The 26,250-nt window shown below is 30.9% G+C and overlaps 2 protein-coding genes across 2 annotated transcripts in view; both read right to left on the minus strand.

Moving 5' to 3' along the window:
* LOC145291388 (uncharacterized) overlaps positions 1-3,888 on the minus strand; it is a 64,420-nt gene extending 60,532 nt beyond the window's left edge. The window contains exon 1 of the mRNA XM_080137182.1: positions 2,257-3,888. The gene's annotated coding sequence lies outside the window, so the exon portion shown is untranslated. The remainder of the gene's footprint in view (positions 1-2,256) is intronic.
* The window catches only part of LOC145291080 (uncharacterized), an 86,791-nt gene continuing 62,776 nt past the window's right edge, over positions 2,236-26,250 (minus strand). Inside the window, exons 13-14 of the mRNA XM_080136595.1 lie at positions 10,760-10,963; positions 2,236-2,525 (exon numbers count right to left, since the gene is read on the minus strand). Coding sequence (XP_079992721.1) covers positions 2,236-2,525; positions 10,760-10,963 — 494 coding nt within the window. The remainder of the gene's footprint in view (positions 2,526-10,759; positions 10,964-26,250) is intronic.

Below are 26,250 nucleotides of genomic sequence, written 5' to 3' on the forward strand. Positions count from 1 at the left end.
GCTCGGTCCCCATTGGGTCACAAAATGACTCTCTTCCACTCCCATCCTTTTTGATGAAATTTAGCATGATAGTGGTCCGTAACATTGGCCAAAATTTATTGCACTGTATCTCTTAACTTTGACGTTCCAAAATAATGCTGCCAAAAACAATGTAACCGATCATTAAACACCTTAAGTAATAGTTATTCTTACAACATCCACTTACTGCAAGGGTGCCCGAAAAGCAGGTATTTAAGCATACAGTAACATCTCACACAGGTATCTTTGCTAGTGTATATATATATATATATATATATATATATATATATATATATATATATATAGGAAATCCACTGTTTGAAAAGCACTTGATATTAAGAATTTAAGATTTAACAGTTGAAAGACCAGACGAGTGCAAAATTGATTTTAATAAACATTTCTATTTATTAAAATGAAATTGAATTTTTTTTCAAATTTCTGAATAAAATATTCTTATAATGATAAGGATTTCTTCTATTTTTTGAAAAGATTTTCTAATGTTACATTGTTACTGTGTTACAAAATTCAAATTTTAAAGAAAAAGGTCAATTGTAAAATTTAATTTGAGAAAAATAAAAAATAAATAAAATAAAAAAAAATCGGCTGAAAGTTGTGACTGTGACTAAATTCGTTCTGTTTTTTTTTGTTTTTTTTTTATTTCAATAATAAAGAAATAAACTTGTTTATTATATTGTTTTTTTTTTTGTTGTTTTTTTAAGTGGCACACTGGGTTGAAAAAAGTCTCAGTCTTTAAGGATTTGCTAAAAATAAGCACAATTGTGACTAAAGTCGTTCTATTGTTTATTTTAATGATAACATTTTTTGCAGTAATGAACTCAGTATATCGTCCGTGTGAGAAGGAATATTTAATAAAGATCGGGAGTTTTCTTTAGTATATATCTTTTTAGGTATGGACTTAAAAACATATTTACCAAATATAACCTCTCGAAATTTTATAGTTTTATTAGTTTTATTATTTATTACAAGATTGTTTTACAATATTTTATGCTGACATACCCAATCGATCGCCTTTAATGAGAAGCAACGGCAATTAGTCATACATTGATTGTACATAATTTTTAGTTGTACAGTTTTAGTAAAACCGCCAGTACAATATTTGAAAATATATTTACTGTGAAAAAAGTAATTGAAATATTTGAAATTATACTTGTTGCAAAAAGTATAACTTTGTTCTATTTCAGAACCAAAAAGTCGTTGAAATATTTGTAATTATACTTCTTGTGAAAAGGATGAGTTTGTTCTATTTCAGAACGAAAAAAGTCATTGGAAATTCAAGAAAAGTTATAGTGTTGTGAAGAGAGTAAGTTTTTTTTTAACGTCATATAGTTGTTAATATATTTAAAAAAGATATGATGTAATTTATATTCTTTTTGGAATGAGTATAGTTGTTATAATTTAAATGTGGTTGTGTAACTAGTGTGACGAATCTTTATGGAGGATGAAATGAGGAAGATTCTGCATAGTTTTATTTTAATCTATTTTCATAAATTACTACCTAGCTCTACTCACGTATTGATTGAAGTATTATTGTTGAAGTAAATACTGAAAATTGATACATAAAATAAAATCTTCTCATACCATTTTATGTTGACACATGAAATAATGTACATAAGTTGGTTAATGCTATTAGTCGATCTGGTATAGTTTTGGCTTGGGGTGTTGTTTTTGGCAACTGGAATTATCGTGGTTTGTTTCCAGATTTGAGGGATATTTCCAGCTTGCTATATTTCATTATAAATCTTGACAAGGTATTTCATTGATAATTTTGGTAGGCTTTTCAGAAAATCGTAGCAACTTTGTCAGGTCCTTCTGCTGTACTGTGGGAGATTCTTCTAATTCTGATGAAGTGAAGTCTTGGTTGTAATTTTCCGTGTTTTGAAATTTTAAGTCCAAATTTTTCATTTCTTTTATTTTAATTTTTTGGAATCTTTCTGTTTGGTTTTCAGAGGAGGAGACTTGTGCAAAATTTTCATCTATTGTGTTGGTTATGTCTTCCTTTTAGTGAATATCTAACTGCATTTTGTAATATGTTTTATAGGTGGATTATAGGGCTATTTATAAAATAAATATTTTTATTTACCTACACTAGTAACTACAGACATCGTTTCACATTTATTTACTTTACTCAACAACAAACACATGTTAATAAACATATATAGTAATTGATAACGTATTGATGGAACAGTGACATTTTATTTAAAAAGGCATTTTACTCACCGGAATATTATTAACTAGACCATCTGCATAAGTAACAGTCGCATTATAACGAAGTATATTTGTTGCATTCACAAGGCGAATATTAACTGGAATTTTTGGCTCATTAAAGCGCGCAGTGATCGTTGGATTATCATCTTGTACATCAAAATTAAAGAGATTATCACCAACAACAAGATCTCGACTAGTATCACGATAAGTTGAGGTATCTATATCCACAACATCACCATCAAGATTATTATATGTTATTTCTTCAGCATGAGCACATATTGCTGGAAAAAATAAAATAATTAATATTTTATCTCTTATATAGACAACAAATGATGAAGCATTTCACAATAATTTTTCTGTACTCATGCAGAGACTTATCCAGACATAACTCAGCACCCGCCCGGCTTTTTCCAGAACATGACGTCAACAGCCGGAGTAAGCTGAGCGTCACCAAGGAAATTAAACTGTCTGATGTAACATAAAGCTGAGCCAATGACAATGTAGCGTGATGGTTTTCAACGCAAAGCGCGAGTTGAAAATTCAAACTAGTAACGATTTGGAAGAGGAAGAAAAGAAAACAAATTAGTAAAAAAAAAAAAAAAAGGAAGCCCACCATTTCGTACTTTCATGTCAGAAAAAAAAAAACATGAATTTTACAGCCTTAAGTGAGCAGCTGAAAACACCAGCTGGAGTCCTCGACTTTTGTCAATAGTAGCCGCAGTATGTGCTCTCCACTTATCCCGGCATTGTTTCCTGTCATCCTGAATTTCTACTTGCCTGTGGAAAAAAAAAAGCAGTGCCTACTCAGAAGAGGTGTGGTTGGAGATTGCGCAAGTCTTACAATGGCATAATCATGTTAACACCCCGGTTACTGTTGGATCACTGAAGTTGGGCTGAGTCTGGTCAATGCTAAAATCGGTGTCAAGAAAAAAAATTACTGGCACAGACGAAAACTTGTGCATCATGTGGACATCTTATTATAAGAGGAAAGGTAAGCGATGGCTATGCCTGGAGATGTCAGGCTACCAAATGCCAAGCCTTTATATCAATTCGGACTGGTACCTTTTTTGCTAAGTCTAGGCTGACAGTTGCCATCATACTTAAAATAATCTACTTGTGGGCGTTCGAGCGAGCAACACAGAAAGACCTCCAGTACGCACACCATTAATAAAACAACGGTCTGAGGAAACAACATCTTTTTTAATATGAAAAAAAAAAAAAAACCCTGTCCCGCCTAGTTTTGTTTCAACTTTTATAGTTTTCAGGTTTTTCTTTGAAAAAAAAAAAGAAAAAAAAAAAAAAAAACGTCATGTTCTGGGGAAAGCTGGGCGGACTCTGAGAGTTACGTCTGAATCACTCTTTGCATGAATACCAATTTTTCTTCATTAATCATGTATTATACACACCTGCAAATGTAATGCTTCACAAAGGTCCGTCTCTGCTTCATTCTATTCTCTATGACAATAAATATTTCATTATAATATGGCTTTGGATATTTCTTTTTTACCTGAATTACAACCTTGTTAAGTGCACCCCTTTCGACGGATACACCAGTATCGCTGAAGATTCGAAAGACTGAAGTTGAAAAACACTTATAAGTATTACAACAGATTTTTAAATCTTAATCGAAAGTATTAAACAATACTGTTCTAGCAATTATGTCAGGATTGAAATGGTTTTATTTTGATATCTCAAAAAGTATTATTTGCTAAAAGGAAGGACGTTCAAACACAAAGGGTTTGACTCATTTGAACTTAAATTTGGTAAATGTTATTTTGTCTGCCCCCCCCCCCCGGGAAAATAAGGAAAACATTTTGTTTTTGTTTGTTCTATCATTTCGATTATTTCCTGTTTTAATTTTAATGAGACAATTTGAAAATACTTCAGCAATAAGAAGAATTCAAATAGCCATAAAAGATTTTTTTCAAGATAACTCAATGCATAGGAAGTTTCAAGATGTTTTTCAGCTGTAAATATATGTAATTCTTTATCAAGAATTTAAATATGTCTTAGGTAATGGCGTCGCCTTATTTATTTATTTAATTATATAGATACAAATCAATGTTTATCAAAAGAGTCGAGAATGAATCTGACGAAAAAAAATTACTGTGTTGTTACAGAAATTAAACACAAATCTTATTTGATAAAACTAACCAGAGGAAATCTTTTTTAAAGGGAGAATAAAAAATCTATCAGAAACAAAACAGTTTATTTCATACATATTATAAAAGTTTAACTAAACTAAACAAAAAAAAATAGACTACTTTGTCATATATGCTGGAAACGTAAATTCATAATTTGTCGGTACATATGTTCAAATGCTTGAATTTTGTACAAGGATTGGGTTAAAAACATTCGATCTAGAATATTACCTAGAATGGAGCAAGATCCATAAATAACATTACAGAAAGTTACCAAGGATTGCCAAAGATTGATGAAATAAGATAATACAAGGGCTGAGGGAAACTTTATTTTTCATGTTCAAGTAATTAAATAACAGATTTGCAAAAAATTAAAACAAAATTATCTCCGCGCTTTTTGCTGTGGAGATTCACTATAAAAAACGACTTTCTTCAAAGACAAAGCTTGTTTTGTATGCGACTATATCGGACGCAAAAATACTCACTAAATAAATAAACAAAAACATAATAAACTGAAATACTAAACTAAATTAAATGTAAGTAAATCAAGATGGTGAATAATGAAAGTATCTGAATACAAAAATAAGTTGTAAATTGTGAAACTACTTTTAGATACCAGTAGCAGTATTTCGATTATAAATGAACAAACATGAAAAAAGAGATGATCCTCAATTAAATGACACTTAAAGTATAGCATGGTGCACATACTGGAAAACGCTTAAACTTTAAAGGCAAATTTGATATCATTTCATATATTAGGTGGACCAGAAGGTTCTTGCAGAATTTTTAATTTTGATTTCAAATAACGTTTTTCGCTCTACCTAATCGTTTAAAATTACAAACGTTTTAAAACAAATATCTTCTTTTCAGAACGTTGAATACAAGATGTAAAAAAGCAAATTTGTACGATTTTCTTATTTCAATTGAAGCTAGGCCAAAAAGCTACTGCAACAGTGTGTGATATCAACGAACCATTTGACCAAGGAACCACTATTGAACGCACAGCACAATGGTGGTTTAAGAAATTTCGTGGCGGTGATGAGAGTCTTGAAGATGACAAACATAGTGATCGACCATAGCATGGCTACCGAGAGAGCAGGCCAATGAACATGACAGCGTGACGGCATTACCAGATCAACATGTAGGTAAAGGCACGGAGGTGCCTAAAGTTTCCGGTGTTCAACCACGTGGCCATAAAAAATATTTTTCATTGCCTTATATTGTGGCTGTTGTAATTGATTTTTATTCTCCTAAAGAGAAAAAACAAGTCTCCATTTAGATTAATATTACAATTATCATAATTGGACATTGGGATAATTTTAATCTAACAAAATATAACGGTAAGTGAATTGTTTTATTTTTATTGAAGGAACTTTTATTTTTATCAAAGGAAGTCGAATATTCCATTTTACTTATTTTTTTAAACTGCAAAACTAACAATTTTTATATGAGAATATTTTTCAGTCCGTTCTTTTAATAATAAATAAAACTTTTCATTGAGTATTTCCAAATATTTTAAAGTTAGAAGCATTTTTCACGACAGTTTTTTCGTTTTATTTTAGTTGTTCTTTCGGTTTTGTTTTTAAACTAAAACGATCGATCAATTCAATATTTTAGCACCGGGCATAATTTATTTCTTTGAAATATATTTAAAACTTAAAAAAAGTTTTTGTTTGTTTTATAACATTTTATCTGTAAATAATTTACATGACTGAAATGGGAAATGAAATAGGAAATGTTCTATTCTCTCGAACACATTTATTTTATTCTTTAAATTCTTTATTCTCTCAAACACTTTATTCATGCGAACACAAATTCATCTTAAAAATTCATTAACTAATCAGTTTTAATTTAAGTTTTGATATGAACTAAAAATAAAGAGTAGATTAAATTTTAGTTAACATATTTTCTTCTGTTTTATCTTATAAATGTATGCACCATGCTGAAATAACGTTCTTTAGAAAGCTATTCTTAACAGCATGGGGGGGGGGTTCTAACTATTCTTGACTTTAACCTAACAATTTAATGAAAAAAAAAGATACTATAAAAATTTAATTTAACTTGAAAATCCTATCTTGAATATAGCATGGTCCGTACACTGCATAAGCACCATTATTAGTATTATAACAACAACAATAAAAAAGGTACTTCATGGGGAATGTGGACCCTGCGTAAATGGGTTTTAATTTATTGGTTGCTCCCTAAAAAGCGCATACACAAAAGGTTTCATTGGTTTATTTAACCACAAAAAAGGTACTATTTGAGGCAAAAAAAAAGGTCAAAAGCATTATTTGAATATGTATAAAAAATAAATGTAACAAAAATAAACATTAGTATGGAAAATATAATATAATAAAAATGAATTAAAACAAAATGAAAATAAAATACAAACAAAGCACGAAATAAAAGTATAAATCAAATTTAATTAAAGAAATAAAAAATATTCAAAAAATAAAATATATGTTCAATTACAAAAAAGTGCATGAGATATATAAAAAGAAAGTGAAAGAAAAACTCAGGGAGCAGCCATTAAATTAAAACCCGTTCACGCAGGGCCCACCTTCCCCGTGAAGTGCCAAAAAAAAAAAAAAAAAAAACTGTAGATGACATCGACTGGCGCCACACCAACTAGTTGTGAAGGGTCAGGAAAGATGGGAAGTTCGAGTTGGGAGAGTACTAACCAGACCTTCACTGGAAGTGTGCAGTTCAAATCTGGTACCTTGGGGAGGCATTTTGCCATCCAATCCGCAGGAAACACCAATGGCCGATGCCAATGAAAAATCAATGGCAAATGGCTGTTGCGTGCAATCATCTGCATTAGTGGTCAAGAGGTGGAGAACATTGGAAAACTGGGGAGACTTGTTGTCACTCAGTTTCCAGCAAATACCACAGGTTACTGCCAGTGAGCGATCACTGATGATGGCCTGTGAGACAACTCCTAGTTAGTGAAATAATAATATAGTAACCATGTAACTGATGAAAATACACTACACATTTTGATGAAAAACATGGGAAAAAATGAACATAGATGAACAGAAAACCAAAACTTTAAATTTAATTTCTGTATTAAAAGTAATAGGTATTTAAATATTTCAACATATAGTCTTGTGAGTAAAATCCAGCTCCTCAATAAGGGGCACTCTGGATAGGAACAAAAATAAAATTTGTCCTAGTCATGAAGATTTCTCCTCCACCGACCGAGGGCAGAAAAGGTGAATTGTAGCATCAGAATAGATACTATTACACTGTGATCTTGTCTCGAAGGCCAAGAATTGTTTGTGTTTTATGTTTCTTTAATTGTTTATTTCCTAAATTCATAATTCAGCATTAGATTGTATATGGCTTTAAAATTATGTAATTTTACATAAATAATATTTATATTTTATATTGAATAAAGTTCAGTTTCATTATTAATCAAATTGTGTTCCTTTCTGTTCTTTTTTTAACATGTTTTAATGCTCTTTTTAAAAATGCCGTCATATAGTATCGACAGTAACAATTCGGTAAATCTTACCTTCATTACTGCAGGCATTTTTCAGTTAACTAGCCTTCTATATCTCGAGTCAAAGCCAATCCATGCACAACTGTTTGATAACTTGAGAGATTGGAAAAACAAAAAACCTTGATAAATGGATACCTCACGAATTGAAAAACAACCAAAAGAAACGCCATAATCAAGTGTCATCTTCCCTTCTTTAACACAACAAGAATGACCTATTTCTTGACCAGGTTGTGACTTATGATGAAAAGTATGTTCTTTACGACAGCTGGTGATGCTCAGCTCAGTGGTTAGACACTGCTGAAGCTTCACGACTCTTGTTGAAGTCAGTTGCATCAAAAGAAGGTCATGCTGACTGTTTAGTAGTCTGTAACCGGTCTCATCCATTACAGTTTTCTGAATGCAGGCGAAATCATTACAGTAGAAAACTATTGTCAACAAATGAACGAAATGCATCAGAAACTTCGACAACAACACCCAGCATTAATCAACAGAAAAAGCCCAATTCTCCATGACAATACCAGACTGGACGTTGCTAAACTGACCCTGCAGAAGTTGAACGAATTAGGCTACAAAACTGCCTCATCTGTCATACTCTCCAGACCTCTCATCTACCGATTACTACTTTTTCAAGCATTGACAACTTTCTGTATGAGAAATGCTTCAAAAACCTAAGTGATATCAAAAACGTATTCAGCGACTTTATCATCATCAGAACGCAAGATTTTTATGTTACTGGCATAGATTTACTTGTTTTGCATTGGCAAAACTGTGTTGATTCTGATGGTGATTATTTTGATTAATAAATTGTTGTTTGAGCCGAGATATGTTCATATGAAATGTTCATTTAAAAGTAAGAAACCATAAAAACTTTCTTGTCAACCTGATAGTTTGTTGGAAAATTTTTTTAATTAAAAGTTATGCACCATCCAGTATGACAAATTTATTCATTACATATTAGGTTGTGCTATTCAATTCATAGAAACTACCTATGAATTTGTTTTGCAATATAGTGAATGTGTGGATGGATGAAAAAATAAAGAAACAGAAAAATTTTTTCTGATTAAAAAATACAATTTCCATGTGTAACTAAAGGACTGTGAGAATGCACTAAAACTAATGTAAGATATAAATTAAATGAAAATATAAAGCTAGTTTTTAAACAAATGTAAGTTTCTTGGAGATATAAGTAGTAGACTGAGAATTACGATGATTGGAAAAATAGGTGTGTTGTCTAAATTAAAATATTCTAATTGGGCTTTACCAACAAAATGTAAAGACAAAAGATCTGTACATGGACCCATTTCCAAATTAGATTGAATGATTTCCTAAAAGATCATGTTACCTTTACCAAGACATTTTTTCAAGGCCAATCAATAGCAGAACTTTTTTATCAGATGAAGTGGATGAAGAATTCTCAAAATTGAAAACAATTGATACCCACACAAACCTCTATAAACTAAACACGTGTTCAGTTGGGTTGAAAATCACTCTACGTTTATTTCAACAGATAATGGATAGGATCTGAGTTAGCTAGAGCATACCTCAATGACATCTTACTCAAGAGCAAGAATAACAAACAGCACAAAAAGCTAGTTTTGCAGAAAATAGACAAGTACAGGTTCAAACTTAGCTGGGAGAAATGTGAATTTTTTATGAATCAAATTAGGTATTTGGTTAAATAATAGACAAAAATGTCAGAAAACTTGACCCTGAAAGAGCTGAAGCAATTAAGAAATGTCAGCTCCCAAAAATGTTACTTATCTTCAGAAATACTACAGCATTTACATTCCAAAAATGTATGATCGTAGAGTCTCATTGAATAACCTAATAAAAAAGGGCGTAAAATGGAATTGGTCAAAAGAGTACAAAAAAGTTTTTCAGAAAATAAAAAGTTCTTTATTATTAGATCTACCATGGGCATATATTTTTAAGCTGAGCATGAAATAATTGTGAATCCGATACCAGTGATTACAAGATTAGATCAGTGATTCCTAATAAGTTTGAAGATGAGACCACAAAGTTTATAACCTCTGCTTCTAGAACTTTACTTACAGTAGAAAGAAATTATAGTCAGATTGAAAAATAAAGTCTGGACATTATCTATGCAGTAAAGAAATTACACAGGATTATTCATAGATGAAAATTTATTCTAACAGGCTTCAAGATGGAGAAATAATTTTGTAAACTACAATTTTTAAATGGAATTTTTACTCTCAAAGAAAACGGTGCATGCAGATAGTCTATCTAGACTAATCACAAAATTTACAGAACCTTTAAAAGACATAGTAATAGATGCCATGTGAATAAAAAACACTATTTTACTATACATGAATTGCCAGTAACTTCGAATGATATCAAGAAAGAAACCAAAAAGAATAAATTTATGGAAAAAATAGAAAAAAAAAAGTATGGCTGAATGAAAAATATGAAAAAGGATCTAAAATATCAAATAATATACTTCACAACACCATTAAAATCACATTGTAAGAACTTTTTATAAATAAGAATAATTGGGTTATCTTGATTAACAAAGTTTCTTTGTAAAACAACATAATATTGACAAACGTTTTTAATTTATTTTCTTTTGCAATTTGAAAGTGTCTGGTGTATATTTTTTAACATTAAACTGAAACATATTTGCATTTACAAGCTTTTCATATGTAGAGAGAGATAAGTTAATTTTACAAAGTTATTCAATCAAAACAATTCTAACAAAAAGCATATCGGCTACATGAACCAGAAGAGAACACACCAATTATATTGTAATATCTGTTTGATTTTTTAAACATTTCATTGAATTATTTAATAATCAAGCAAAAGTTTTTATATTTAATAAATTTTGATTTTAAAAAAGATTTTTAAAAACACCTACTTGTTGTAGGTATAGTTGTTGGTACAATGGTTGGAATAGTTGTTGTCATGGTTGTTGGAATTGTTGTAGGTACTGTGGTTGGAATAGTTGTTGGTACAGTCGTTGGTATTGTTGGTGGAATTGTTGTAGGTATTGTGGTTGGTATAGTTGTAGGTATCGTGGTTGGAATTGTTGTAGGTACTGTAGTTGGAATAGTAGTAGGGACTGTGATTGATATTATAATTGGTAAATGTTATATCACAATATGTGGTGATTTGTCACACAATATTTTAAATTGTTTAAAATATGTATAAATGGATGTCCACACAGTGATTTCAATTAGCGTTGATATATCGGTTTCAAAAGTTAAAACATAATTGTAATTAAAGTCTATTGAAGACATTTTCACATTTATTTATGAAATTGATAAGAAATTACACATAGTTTTGTGAAACATACTTAAGTGTTAAGGGACTGCTATAAGTGGTGAGAGTGAAATATTTATTTTGAAAGTGTTTGATTAAGTTTTTATTAAAACTCTGGCAAGGAAAAAAAATCAAGATTATATATATATAATGTAGCTTTTTTTTAAAAAAAGCAAATACAAAATTATAAATTTTGGTAAATTTTTACTTGGTTTTCACCTTAACATTTTCCTTTACAATAACGATTTTTGTAGGTTTTCGGGTATGCTGAAAACCAATATCACATTTAAATTTTCTGTAAATAAGTAGTTTTCTGGATATTAAGCAATGTAAGCGCCAAAAATATGTGCGCTTGCGTCTACAACTATGGCTACCACTTTTAACATAAGGAATTACATTGCTTAATATCTGGAAAAGTGCTTATTTTAATGCGAATTCATTTTCAGCATACCTGAAAGGTTGTCATTTTACAGGAAAATATTAAGGTGGAAACCAAATAAAAATTTACCGAATTTTATTCAAACAGTTTATATATATATATATATATATATATATATATATATATATATTACATGCATATATAAGATAATGTTTGCATTTATTTTAATTTTGCATGTAACAGATACAAATATTTCACTCTCATCGCAAAATTATTTATTTAAAAACTAGCAAAAATTATTTATTATTTAAAAACTAGCAAGAATACCCGACGTTGTTCGTTGCTCGGGATCATATAAATTTATATAGCAGTGAAATTATGTGTAATATATTTATACTAAAATTTCTATCTCTCCCCCTCTCTCTCAAGCTGTGTCATTATGTTTCTCTCTTTTTCTCTACTTTTTTAGTCTTTATCCATAAACTTTTTAGTATCTTTTGCTTAACTCATTGCTCACCCTTGTTTTACTGTGCTGAAAAGATGTACTCCAGACACTGGAGTTATTTTTTACAAATATAATCCTGCATTCTCATATTTATTGCTTCAGGCAACTTCAAATGAGACAAAACAATGACATTCTTGAATAAAAGTAATTCTGTTCACTACACCCGCGTCCACAATAATATGAAGAGAAATTAAAATGAAAAGATTTTGAAATTATATCATATATAATAATTTGGTTGCAGAAATTCCCCTCTGAATCAAAGTACACTATGTTTGCTCCAACAGATGCCACATGCAAATTTATTACATCTAGAATATTAGCCACTATATTATGTAACTTTTGAACACCATCATACACACATTTATTTGTTATAGTGAAATCCTACATTAAATCCTAGGAGCGACATCATTACAGTCGCAACCATCTTTAGGGGAAGGAATTGCTATTTTCCCCTCTAAATAAAAAGTATTCTTACTGCTCCCTGTCAACACCGGAAGCTATTCTGCATTTTGTACAGATATGGAGTTGCACCCTTATTATCTGATTTATATAATTATATACATAACATTATTTTTACATTTCCTGATTCCGAATATAATCATTTCTCCCTACATGCATTCCGCCAAATCTCATTAGCTGAGAACTTACTAGTCGTTCATTCCAGAATGTAAATCTTACAACCAAAACGAATGCGCCATAGATTTACAAACATGGCTTCCCTCTACACAAGAAGCAATCTTTATAAATAAAATACCCTAATTACAAACATATTACCACATCGAAACATGTTCATAAGCCAAGACTGCTTTCACTTTTACAAGATATCCAAGAGATGGCCCTAATTGGGTTGCATACTCTACTAAATATTTAAAGTTAAATCTTTAAGAAAAAATGCCAAAAAAAGCAAAATTGATAACTATAGCCAGATTTTCACAAATAAAAAAGCCAAATTGGAAAAACAAATAGTGTGTGCATAAATAAATGAATATTCATGTATTTTACATGTCATTATAGTTATATGTTGTGTGCTTGTGTAGATTGGAGATGTTTTAAACTGATGTATTTCATATATATTTATATATTGAAGAGTTTCACTTCCAAATAATTGCATGTTTTTTATTATAATTTGTTTTGACAAAAAAAATTAGAGTTTTAGGGAGCTAACTTCTTCAATTTAGTCTAGGAAATATAATTAAATAAATACGTTGAGAAAAATTGTTGGCAAAAATAAGCTTGTTTTATTTCATTCAATAAATTTCTGTATATTTATTTTTGGCATAATAATAAAAAAAGCACAAATATTTGGAAGCTAACCTCTTCAATTTAGCCCCGAGTTAATTACACATGGCTATAGTTATATTTTGTGTGCTTGTGTAGATTGCATATACGTGTATATATTGAAAAGTTTAGCTTCCAAATAATTACATGTTTGTTATGATTTTTCCGTAAAAGGAAATTACAGAAATTTATTAAACAGAATATGTTGTGTGAATAAAATAATTGGCAAAAATGAACTTCGTTTTATTTCGTTCAATAAACTTCTGTATCTTTTATCTATAAATGTCATCATATCTTTAATTCGTTTTTTTTTTGGGGGGGGGGGGAATCTCAATGACATGACTATTTTGGAGTGAAGTAAAATTGTTGGCAAAAATAAAGTAACTGTCAGATTGTAAACTGCTTAAGCCACTTTCAAGACTGACTCCATATACCCTCACTTCTATATATATGTATACTAGCAGTTCAGCCTGGCTTTGCTTGGGCGCTATGTACTGTTCATAACTTGCCGAACGTGTAAATACACTTTATGTAAGAATTCAAATGTTTGGACCAAAATTGTCTGAGTAATTTCGTAGAGACTGCAGAGGTAAATTATTTTATAACTTCGAACCCCATTTTGAACCCTTAACATTTATTATTTTGGTCTCAAATCAAAATACAAAGTTTTACCCATGTCCAAGTTACTACATCTAAAATTTCAATTGTTTAAACCCAAAATTGACAGAGAAATTTGGTAGAATTTGCAAAGATGAACCCTTTCAACTTTGACCCTTTGGCAGCCAAATTTTTTCCCAAAACCTGGTTAAAATGTTTGCCTCATGTCTGAATACCCGTTATGTATAAATTTCAAATGTTTAGACCCAAAACTGGCTTAGTAGTTTGCTAGATACCACAAAGGTCAAATCTTTTGATCTTTGACCCCTTGGCAACTCAAATTTTGGACCCAAACTGATTAAAAAGCTTGCCCCATCTCTGAATAGCTATTATGTAAAACTTCAAACGTTTAGACCAGAAATAGGCTGAGTATTTTGGTAGAGATGGCAGAGGTCAAACTTTTTTTTAACTTTGACCCCAATTTTAACCCCTTAACATTTATTTGTTGGGGTTCAAATTAAATTATAAAGTTTGATCCATGTCCAAGTAAGCTACATTTAAAATTTCAAGTGTTTAGACCCAAAATTGGCGGAGGAGTCTGAAAGGTCAAATCATTGAACTTTGACCCCTGGACAGCCAAAGTTTTGACCGAAAACCGATTAAAAAGATTTTCCCAAATGTCGAGTCTTCAGTCTCTAGACCAAAAATTGAACGAGTTATTTAGTAGAAAAATGTACAGACACACACACACACAGACATTTTCACTTTCATATATATATATACTAGCATTTCAGCCCGGCGTTGCCCGGGTGTTTGGAGGTGTATGTTGAGTAAAAAAAATAAAAAGAAAAAAATAAAGTGGTAGTAGGAAGGCAGGAAAAGAATTGAAAGAAAACTGACATCATTGCTGTTACAACCACTGCCAAACCAGAAGTGACGTAGGTTTTAATTAAGGCTAGACAATCGAAAGAAGAGGATGACTTTCGAAAATATCAGCGAAAAATGCGACCCCCCCCTCTGTAGAAAAGTGCCCAGTTGAAGGTGAAGATATTAATGTTTTTAGCTAATTTTTCGATATTTGTCGTCTGAACGGTCGAGCTTCAAAACAATACTGATCTTGTGAAAATCCGTCGCCTCTATCGAAAGTTTTAGGCAGAAATGCAAACATACATGCATACATTTATATATTGATAGCTAAAATTTTCGACCGAAACCAATTAAAAAGCTTACCCTATCTCTGAATACTCTTTATGTAAAATTTCAAATGTTTAGACCAGAAATTCTCTGAGTAATTTGGAAGAGACCGCAGAGGTCATTTTTTTTAAAACTTTGACCCCTATTATGACCCCTTAACATTTATTGTTTTTGGGCTCAAATCAAGTTATTAACTTAGATCCATGTCCAAGGAACCGATATCTAAAATTTCAAATACGTAGACCCCAAACTGTCGGAGGAGTTTGGAAGAGTTCTCAAAGCTCAAATCGTTGAACTTTGACCCCTTAACAGCCAAATTTCTGGCCAAAAACCGATCACATCGATTTTCCCAAATCTCAGTAACCTGAATATCAAATTTCTAGTCTGTAGACTAAAAATTGACAGAGTTATTGCGTAGGGAAATGTACACAGATACACAGACATGTTCACTTTTATAGATATATAGATTAAGATTTTTGAGATTGTAAACTGCTTCAGCGATTTCAGAGATTGACTCCACATAGCTCCACTCTTCAAAATGTATATTAAATAAAGTAATTTTCAGATCGTAAACTGTCAGCCATTTCCGGTATTGACTCTATATAACCCCTCTTTTAAAAATATATATGAAATAAAGTAATTTTGAGATCGTAGACTGCTTCAGCCATTTTCAGAACTGACTCCATATACTCCCTCTCTTAAAAATATATATGAAATAAGGTAATTAATCATGCTTGAGAGATTGCTGTGACAACAAAACAGGTGCTGAGTAAATATAAAAGGTTGATAAATTTACATGATTTTTAGAATATGTCAAATAAGCATAAAAAATTTACATGATTTTTAGAATATGTTAAATAAGCATAATAAAGATGGTAAATAGAGTTTTAGAGAAGTTTTTCTTTGTTTTTTTCATATGGGTACTGTACAATTAACTCATATCTTAGGTAAGATAATGTACAAGTACCTTATTTCTGAAAAATGTAACTAATAAATGATTTTATGTAATTTTCTGTTGTGCTAACTTTTCCGTGCATCACAGGTAATAAGTTTGTTAGGTTTTTCATATGGGTCCTATAGTGAAAAAGCACCTTATTTCTTATTTAAAAGTCATAATACATGATTATATTATGTGATTTTCGGTGTTAATAACTTTATGTAGATCACAGGTAAGATTTTCTCCGTTTTTTATATGGGTACTATACTGTACAAGTACCTTATTTTTTGTGTAAGATACTGTACAAGTACCTTATTTCTAATTTAAAGATGAAACTACTCGATTTTACATAATTTTCTGTTGTGCTAAATTTTCTGTGCATCACAGGTAAGAGTTTATTTTTCATCTGAGTGCTATAGTGAAGAAGCACCTTATTTTGTATTTAAGAGTCATACTACTCAAATATATTAGTGATTTTCGGTTTTAATAACTTATATACGTCACAGGTAAGATTTTTTTTGTTTTTTCATATGTGTGCTATACTGTACAAGTACCTTATTTCTTGGGTAGAATGCTGTACAAGTACCTCATTCCGTATTTAAAAATGAAACTACTCAGTAGTTTTCCAAAACTATAAATACATTGCATTTATTTCGATTTTGCATGTGACAGATACATCACTTACAACAGTTCCTACAGTATGTGTTTGCGAAACTATGTGTAATTTCATCCTTATTTAAAAATTATTACATTTATTTATAACATATTTTTCTCAAATGCACATTACCACAAAGACAGTAAACAGCTATCCATTAATTATTTCCACTTCCCTCACATTCACCAGAAGATTATTTTGTCACACACTTTTAAATTGGTCAAATTAACAAAAGTTAACCTTACTCTGATATGTGATAACTAAAATAATGTATCTGCCACATGAAAAATTAAAATAAGTGCAAACATTGTCTTATATATAAAATAATTTAGACTTTTCCTTGCAAGATTTTCAATCGGGACTTAACTTCCAAAACGAATATTTCACTCTTATTAATTACAGCAGTTCTTAAAGCATGTTTTATAAAACTACATGTAATTTCATCGCTGTTTAAAGATTTTACATCTATTCCATACAAAATGCCTCTCTCAAATACATATCCCTACAAAGATGATAGCAAACGCTCTCACCCTCTATCCATTAAATTATTCTTCTCACTTCACGTCACTGCCAGAAGATTATTAAAAAGTTTCACTATTTATACGGCAGTTTTTTTTTTTTTTTCCAGATCTACAGATTTCAATATTTGCAAAAATGGTACCATAATCGTCAGATTTCATTGAACTAAAACTGCACCACTACTAGACATACATTTACTATATAAAAGAGATGCTTCATACTAATTACACATCTTTCCACTTCCTAAAAATCCATCCATCTATAGAAATCCATAAATAATATTCTTAAACAATAAAACACTTCTATACATTTATTAAAACAGCTTTGATCTATGGATGCCCATATTTGCTAAAAACATAGATATCATAATCTTGGAATTTCATTAAACTATTACAACATTTACTGCATTAAACAGATGATTCATATTAATTGTATTTTTTCTAACTACTAAAAACAATTCATCTATAAAAAATACATAAATAATTGTGGCCTTATGAAAAGGGTCATTAAAAAAGACGCAAACAACAGGTTTAGGTAGAAAGAATCTATTGCATAAAGAAAGTAAATAAAAGAAAGTAAATACAAGAAAGTAAATACAAGAAAGGTTGACAGTTTTTTCCAACTGTTAGTTAAACTTGTGTTAGATCACAATTTTATCTCCCACAGAAGTATTAACCTATTGTGTTTTATATAATGGCTAGTAAAGTTCATTATGAGTGAATGGGTAAATTTCCATAACAATAATAAACCGAAATATTTCTACACCAAAACTGTTCCATTTTTTAAAAACTCTTTTACACCCTAAACCAGCATATTGCCATTTAGAACCTAATAGAATACTATTTGAGATTGTGTCTATTTTGTATGCAAATATGATTCCCTTCTTGTAGAGACACCACCAAGACCTGATGCTAAAAAAAAAACAGTAAAAAACAAGCATATTTTGCAACCGGGCCATGCTGGGCAACCACTACTATAGATTGGATACAATATAATAATCAAAAGAGAATTGGCTCCAAAATAATAAATACGAAATCTGCATAAATTAAAATATCATATTGAAGTGTATTTTGCGATTGGGCCATGCCGGGTTGCATTCTTGTTGGTTATATTTGTTAGAAATTATTCATAATTACATTTTAAACTAGAAAATTATTGAAAAAATGTGAGATAATATGTGGTCAATGGACAAGTTGTCACGTTTTCAGATCATGTGTTTAGATTATTTATGTATAAGAACTAGCAATCAAGCTGTCATTTAACTTTATTTTTAACTAACCTTCCCTGTGTCCCGGATTTATGAGGGACATAAGATTAACTCAAGATATCCCATTTTGCCAAGGAAGATTAATAGTTTTCAGTACACAAAGTATTCTCAGTTAATCCTATCACTAACTGTAATTCCTGGTGGATAGTGCCATCTTTATGTCTTTCTGTTATTTTATTTGTTGAGGAGCTTTCTTAAATAATCAAATTCTAACCAATCCAAACCACCCTTAGCAATCTGCATATTTTTAACTAAAACAAATGTGCCAAAATGAAAGTAAATGTTTCTTAATATTCAACAAAAACGACTGCTATTTTCCACAAATAATCATTAAGTACTGGTAAGAAGCATGATCGTATTGGAATTATGATGCTTGTGTTTAAAGTCCTACGATATCTTGTGAAGAGAGAAAGAACAACTCTACTGTATTAATATAGTAAATCAGTTGAAATTCAAAAAAGAATTTATTAGTCACTATTTAGAATTACACAAGTAAATACATAAGGCTTCAAAGCTGTAAATAATACATCTTTCCTAATTCTGCTTTTATTAAATCTTAAATTAAAGCCACAAAAAATTCTATTGAGAACAATCATGAAAAGTTATTGCTTTATCTGTATAAAAAAGCATGATTAATATAAAATCAATATCATAAAAGATAATTTATCAAATAACATATCTGTTGTGATAAGAGCTGTTATAAATAGAATAAATAAAGATATAGTGTTATATTAATTGAAAATATAGCTTAATAATAAAATCTACAAGTTAATATTTAAACAGTACAAGCAAATATTTTCTAGCCCAGTAGGGAGAACTTACCTCTTTTGTAGTAGACTTGGCAGCACGTTCTATATACTTATTTCACTTTATGTTCTCTGAGAATGCCATAATATTTAGAGTTGTGCTGTTGTTAAGTATGATAATCAATGATTGGAAAGGCTTCTTATAATTATTAATGGAAAGGAGCTTTGTCTTAGTAGCATCAAATGTGATCATCAATTTTTAGCCACATTCTTCTACAGACTGGAGTCCATTCAAAGGATTTAGCCATTACTTTGCATGTGTGTACATTCGACTTCTTCTACTGCCCTTGCATCACGGAGATAGTTTATGAAAATCAGAAATAATATATGTCCAAGTATCGACTTCTGCAGCATGCCTGCATTGATGTGGTGATGTTTGTATGTACAGTCATCTTTCTTTCAGTAAAAAAAGATCTGATTATATTAAGTATTAATCAAGAAATACTTTACAGATTGATTTTTCTTAAAAGCCCTTCATGCCAGATCTAGTAAAAGGCCTTGGAGATATATAGAGCTACTGTTCTAGCTTCACCTAATTCATATACATTCAGAAATGATTATAATGATATTCGCAGTAAAATAGGATTGCCTACATCCATAGTGTTGGTCAGAGAGGTGTTTAGCATTTTGACAGTGATAGACTATCGCTAGATTGATTAATGATTCAAATAATTTACAGAACAGGAGATTTATGGACAAATAATTTTGCGAATCAGTTCTTTTACCAGAGTACCTGAAAACTGGTACAATGGAAGTAATTTTCCAGCTATTAGAGAAGCAAGATTTGTCAATCTGTTACAGAGTTGGTAGAGAATAGTGATCACTTTAGCAGAGCATTTCTTTATAACTATAACAGGCCTAATATCTATTCCACATACTTTAGAGGAGTTAAGAGTTTCTATGATAGCTCGAACATTTGAAGAAGTGATTATCAAATCACTCATTGTGGAAAATAAGGAAAGAAGTGGTTTGTGAAATTTAAGGTGGAATTTAGGCCAAACAATTGAGCTAACAATTTAGCTTTATTCGTTTCTCTGAAAGCAACTGCATAATGATTAAAGGGTGAGGGAATTGTTGATTGCTTATTGCCCATCACACTATTATAGATTTTCTATAAATCACAAGCTCCTAATTTCTGTGAAGTGATACGATTTCTAGTTATCCCATTATCAACTCTTAGGTGTAGCTATTATACTCTTACAGTTGTTTCTTGATGTTACAAAATTTTGTCTGTGTTTAGCAAACTTATGTCACTTGAAATCGTTAGTGCCTAGGCACAATATCAGCTTTACAGATTAAAATGAATGAATAAGGAGAGTATGCCTTGCTACAAAATTTCCACTATGAGATAAATGATTATATGCTTGCTCCAACCTATTCAGTTACCTCCTTCGCACATTGTTCAACATAGAGAGAAAATGTTTTACTTCAAGATGCGTCTCTTAAAGATTATCAATCATCACACTGGTAATATTTTGTTTTGAGTAACACTACTTCTGTTTATGGGGATATTGAGGTGATCAACATTCCTATGAATATCTGTTACACAAGCCTCTGCCAATGTTGTCTGGAATAGTTGATAAAGTGAGTCTTCTGGTCTTTAACATCTTGAAAATGTAGAATGGTTATTAAAAGTATTAATTGGGATGATTCTTGTTATAAAGTAGGGAGAGTTGCAATTGTATGAGGTATTGCAATATTTTTTCCCAACTATTATATGGATAATTGCTAGTACAGTAAGTGACAATATTCTGCATCGCTAGTCTTTCAAGATAATAAATACGGCAATTTTATATTGAATATTTAGTAAAATTTTATTTATTAACATTTTTTCCTGGATCAAAAATGATAAGAAGTTTATTATCTGGGATATCCATATAATATTTTGCAAAATATTTTTGCTAAGATTATTGCCAATACTTTCTTTTTTATCTGAAAATAGATTTGCTCAACAGGTGACAATTGTCTGGATACATGGGAGTTAACAATAACAGTTGGTTGGCTATTGTACTTCTTGTTCACTTTGTAAAGTGCAACATTAGATATCGGAGATTTGGATATAGAAATAAGTTTTGCATCAAACCTTAATTTAAGATTTGCTTTAAATTTAGTTCAGAACCCTAGACTCTCATGAAAAAAAAAATATATAGCTAAATTTTGCTCTGAGTATTACTATGGATTGTTTTTCAATTAGAAATAAAAAATATTTAATATGTTAAAATACACTTGAGAGGAATATTGAAAAATTAAATTCCTCTATCCAGTCTAAACCAAGCAAATTTCAATAAGAATTATCTGAGAGATAGCAGTTTTCAGAAAATTTGTTTTTTTTAAAGGATACATTGCACTTTAACTCGCATGCCAGCTGAACTGTTTTGTCTATCACACTTTACGCTATTTGACGCATTTTTATGAACACCATTTTCTCAAAATCTTTCCACATGAATCATGAAATAATGTCTGAAGGTAATGTCCCAAGCCATATTGGACCAAGCTGCTATTTACAACACATGAACACAGAATTTGAATTTGACTTTTTCCAACCTGTTTATTTGTTAAATTTGTGCATGAAATTTCAATGACTTGTGTCTGTATTGAGTGTTTTGCCTTTATAAGAATTAGACAATCCTTCTTTGCCTTTATTCCAGAATGAACAAAGCATAAAAATTGTATCTCACTGCAATTCCAGCAAACACTTGAAAGGATTATTTATCTTTTTTTATAAATGCCTCATTTGAGCTGCCTTGCTTCACTCTGTGACCTTTCATTTTTTAATAAATGAAGGCCGACAGACAGACGTAGTGAGTTTTATAAATGATTTAATTCACTGTCAATGAATAATCTTCATCAAATATTTTTCCCACTGTTATGGCCTGCCCAATGCAAAGGGCAATAAATCTACTCAAAATCTTTTAAAGGTAATGCAGAAAACTTTTGAATACAAAGGTACATTGTTTTTTAAATATTTAATTTCTCTTTTGAATACAAATTATTTAACTAGTTTCTATATTGATGTGCCATACATTTAACACCTCTTTTTTTAACATTATTCTATAAAAACCATGCATTGAAATTTCATGAGTTTGATGCAAATTGATCACCTAGTGAAAAAATATTATCTTACATGTTGAATTTGATGAGATATGAGGGTCATAATTAATTTGCATGTCAAACCCAAACTAAAGATTTTATACTGATGCTATCTCCATACATAATATTTTGATTGTAGAAATTCCCTTCTAGACAAAAATACTGAAGGTTTGCAACAACAGATGCCACACACAAGTTTATTATGTCTAGACTATTAGCCACTATCTTATGTAACTTTAAAACGGCATTTTTGGACACATTTAGTCATTATACTAAAATGCTACATTGTATCCTAGGAACAATTCTATCACAATTACACCATCTTTAGAGGAAGGATTTCCTATTTTTCCCTCGAAATATTAAGTCCTCCTACCGCCACCAGTCATCACCAGGAGGAAATATACACATTCTACAGATATTGTGATTGCACCCTTTGTAATTGGATCATAAAAAAGATCTATCATAATCTTCCCAATTTCCTCTTCATAAATAATAACGGCCCTTGACAAAATCCCTTTCTGATTAGCTAGGTGCTGAACACCTCATAGTTATCAATCCAATTTTTTTAAATAAACAAACATTTACTAACATTCAAACATAGCATCACTTCTCCACATGTTCTTAAGCCAAAATTTCTTTTTATTTGACATTGTGTGTGCATGTGTGCGCTTTTCAGTACAATTGACTAAATTTTTTTTTATTTTATGCTAAATAAATCTTTTTTATTTAAATAAATCGTACATGTTTATAAGCCAAAATTCTTTTTTTTACATTAAATACATCGTAGATCTTAATTGTTCTTATGCACTTATGTTACTGTGTTGTTTTTTGATGTAATTTGAGAGAATTGTAGTGAGTATTGTTTTCGGTTCACTGAAAGCTGGGATAACCTTTAAGGTCAAAGGTCAGAATTGGCTTGGCATGAGAACTTGTAATGAGAAAATTGCATGATTACATACTATGGCAGTGACCAATCGATGATGAATGGATGATTAGGTAGTGATTATTGATTGGTGGGGGAAAACACCCTTGTTTGCCAGATCCACACTGTTACCCGATATAAAAACACCAGGGACAAGCAAATTTTGGCAGAGTTTGAACTAGCTCCCAGCTGCCGACACCTCCTCCCCCATACTGCCCACTAAACCCACTCTCACTGACCACCAGGCTATGAGAATACTAAAAGAGAAAAAGAGAAAAAAGAAACAAATCGTTCATTGCAAATAGATTTTTCTTTTTTTTGTTTAACTAACTGTTACATTCAACTATAAGTATTTGCGTTGTTGAAAAAATATATTTGGAATTTAATTCCACTGTATAATACCAAAACATTGTAGTTAGAAACTTTATTTGATAATATAATTCTTGTAAAAACAAGAACTGACGACTGGAGTTTTATTTATTGTCTATGGGACTTATAACTTAACTATTAAGCTGAACAATCCACTTGAGTTATTTTCTTTCAGAAGATAGTGAGCAGAAAGGGCACCTACACTAGCGCTGGGAACAGGCTGTGGCCTACGGATCTAAAAGAAACACAGCGTGGATCGCACGCTACACCTTTTTCTTTGAATTGTTTTCCTTTGTTTTTGGGGGTTTTTTTTACTTGCAGACTACTTGTTGAAAAGGAAGAACCAGAATCATGCATCAAAGTCTGTCATCATATAGATGATCAAGGCCAAGCTGTTAAACTTCTTTGGGTGTTCCAAAATCGGAACCACCTAGAACTGCACTTACGTACTGATGAACATTCCTTGGAGTCTTCATCAGGTTACACACATAGAAAAACTGTTCTGTATTTGCTAGTTTTTATTTGTGATTTTCTGTTATAGCACTAATAAATTTGTCTTTTTGTGCTTCGCATTTAATTTCATGCAGCATGACCAGAAGGTTTCTGATAGCATTTCATATCATGGTTTTAATTTCACTATCGACATGTAAGGTAGCACTTATTGAGTCCTCAAGAGGCTCACTGTCTTGAGATTAACCTTGACAGTCTGTCTGTATGTTCGATCTGCTTAGATGAAAGGTACTGGAACCTAAAATTGTAATTCAGCAGAATAATGCCACCTCAAAATGTTTGTTGTATATATGGATAACCCTACTTTGACCCAAAAAAGTCAATAGAGATTTATGATCGACTACAGTATAAAAAATCGCCCATGTAAATATCAATGGAACTTTGTAACTGTGAAGATAATAGCAAGAGCTTCTTTCTAGATCTGTGAATAGAGCTTTTCTGCCAGGAGTAGACATATGCAAACAGTGTTTTACTTCCGTCCAAGATTTTATGTAAGATACAGATATATATTCTGTATGAGCTTGCATTACTAGAAACTATTATATCTAGTTTTTGGTCATAGTGCATGAGGAATAGATCTCACATCAGGTTTTATTTTTATTGTATTGAATCCCGCCTGATATTCAGGTATTCATTTTCATAGTCTGTCCTTTTTTAGTAATCGTTCAGTGGGGCCTGTAGGCCATGCATATTGGGAATGAATGTCAGGCAATAGTTTGTAAACCCCCCAAAACTTTGTAATTTTGTAATATTTTTTGGTTCCGGCATATCCTTTATAGTTGTGACATTTTCTGGCTCTGGTTTTTTTTCCATTGTGGTGGATGATGTGTTCCAAGTATTTTATTTCTTCCATGAAGAAATCACAATTTCTTTTTATTTTAAAACTAAAATCCTGTATTCGAAAAAAAATACCTAGTAGAAATGTTCTTGATATTGTCTAGTCTATTTATTATGATAATATCATCCAGGTATGCTATCTCAAAATCGAAGCTGCCAGACACATTATCCATAATTTGTTTTAAAATCGTTGGCATTACCTTAACTCTAAAAGCTAACCTTTCGAATTTGAATAACCCTTTATGGGTGTGAATACAAAGCAACTTTGAACTATTTTCTTCAACTGGAATTTGAAGATATATATCACTCAGATCAACTTTAGAGAAGATGTTTTCTTCATTTAGCTTAATGAAAAATTTAAGACTAGGAAAGTAAAGGCAGTTTTTTTAGTACTCAGTTTAAAATGCAGATTTGTTTTGACTTTTTTTTTTGTCAACCTAATGATTGAATTCAACTTTTGATTGCATGCCGGTTTTTACAAGTCTTTCAAACTCCTCATTAATTTTCTCCAATGAAGCGAACAGTACATTTCTTTTTTCTTGAAGACTAGTAGCGTGTTCTCTTTGAGTTCAAATCTGACTGACAGTTTTGTGCATTTTCCCAGACTATCTGAGAAACATTCACAAAAACTTTCATTTAATTCTGACTTGGGATTTTCTTTTTCTGTCATTAGTTTTCACTTTTTGACAAAATATATTTAGAGGCAAATTCCACGAAATGAATTGTTGTATCTAATATATCCCAAACAACTTTCTTGCGGTTTTTAACAGGAACACTTAATTTTTTTGTTGTGCCAGTAAATGTAACATTAGTGAATAATTCACCTTCAAAATTTTACCAGATTTTTTTCATGTATCTTTCTCAGTGACACCAGATTCTTTAAGGTCCTTTAAGGATTTACCTTTTTAATGCTAATCACTCGTTTTAAGTCTACAAAGTCAAAATTTGATATACAGGGTACTGAGATTCGGGAAAATCGATGTGATCGGTTTTCGGCCAAAAATTTGGGTGTTAAGGGGTCAAAGTTCAACGATTTTACCTTTGAGAACTCTACCAAACTCCTCTAACAATTTTGGGTCTAAACACTTGAAATTTTAAATATAGGTTCCTTGGACATGGACCTAACTTAATAACTTGATTTGAGCCCAAAACAATAAATTTTAAGGTGTCATAATAAGGATCAAAATTAAAAAAATTGACCACTTTTTTTTTTGCTCCACAT

The sequence above is a fragment of the Euprymna scolopes genome, chromosome 12 (assembly GCF_053919585.1).
Source record: "Euprymna scolopes isolate OS-2025 chromosome 12, ASM5391958v1, whole genome shotgun sequence".
Lineage (NCBI taxonomy): Eukaryota > Metazoa > Mollusca > Cephalopoda > Sepiida > Sepiolidae > Euprymna > Euprymna scolopes.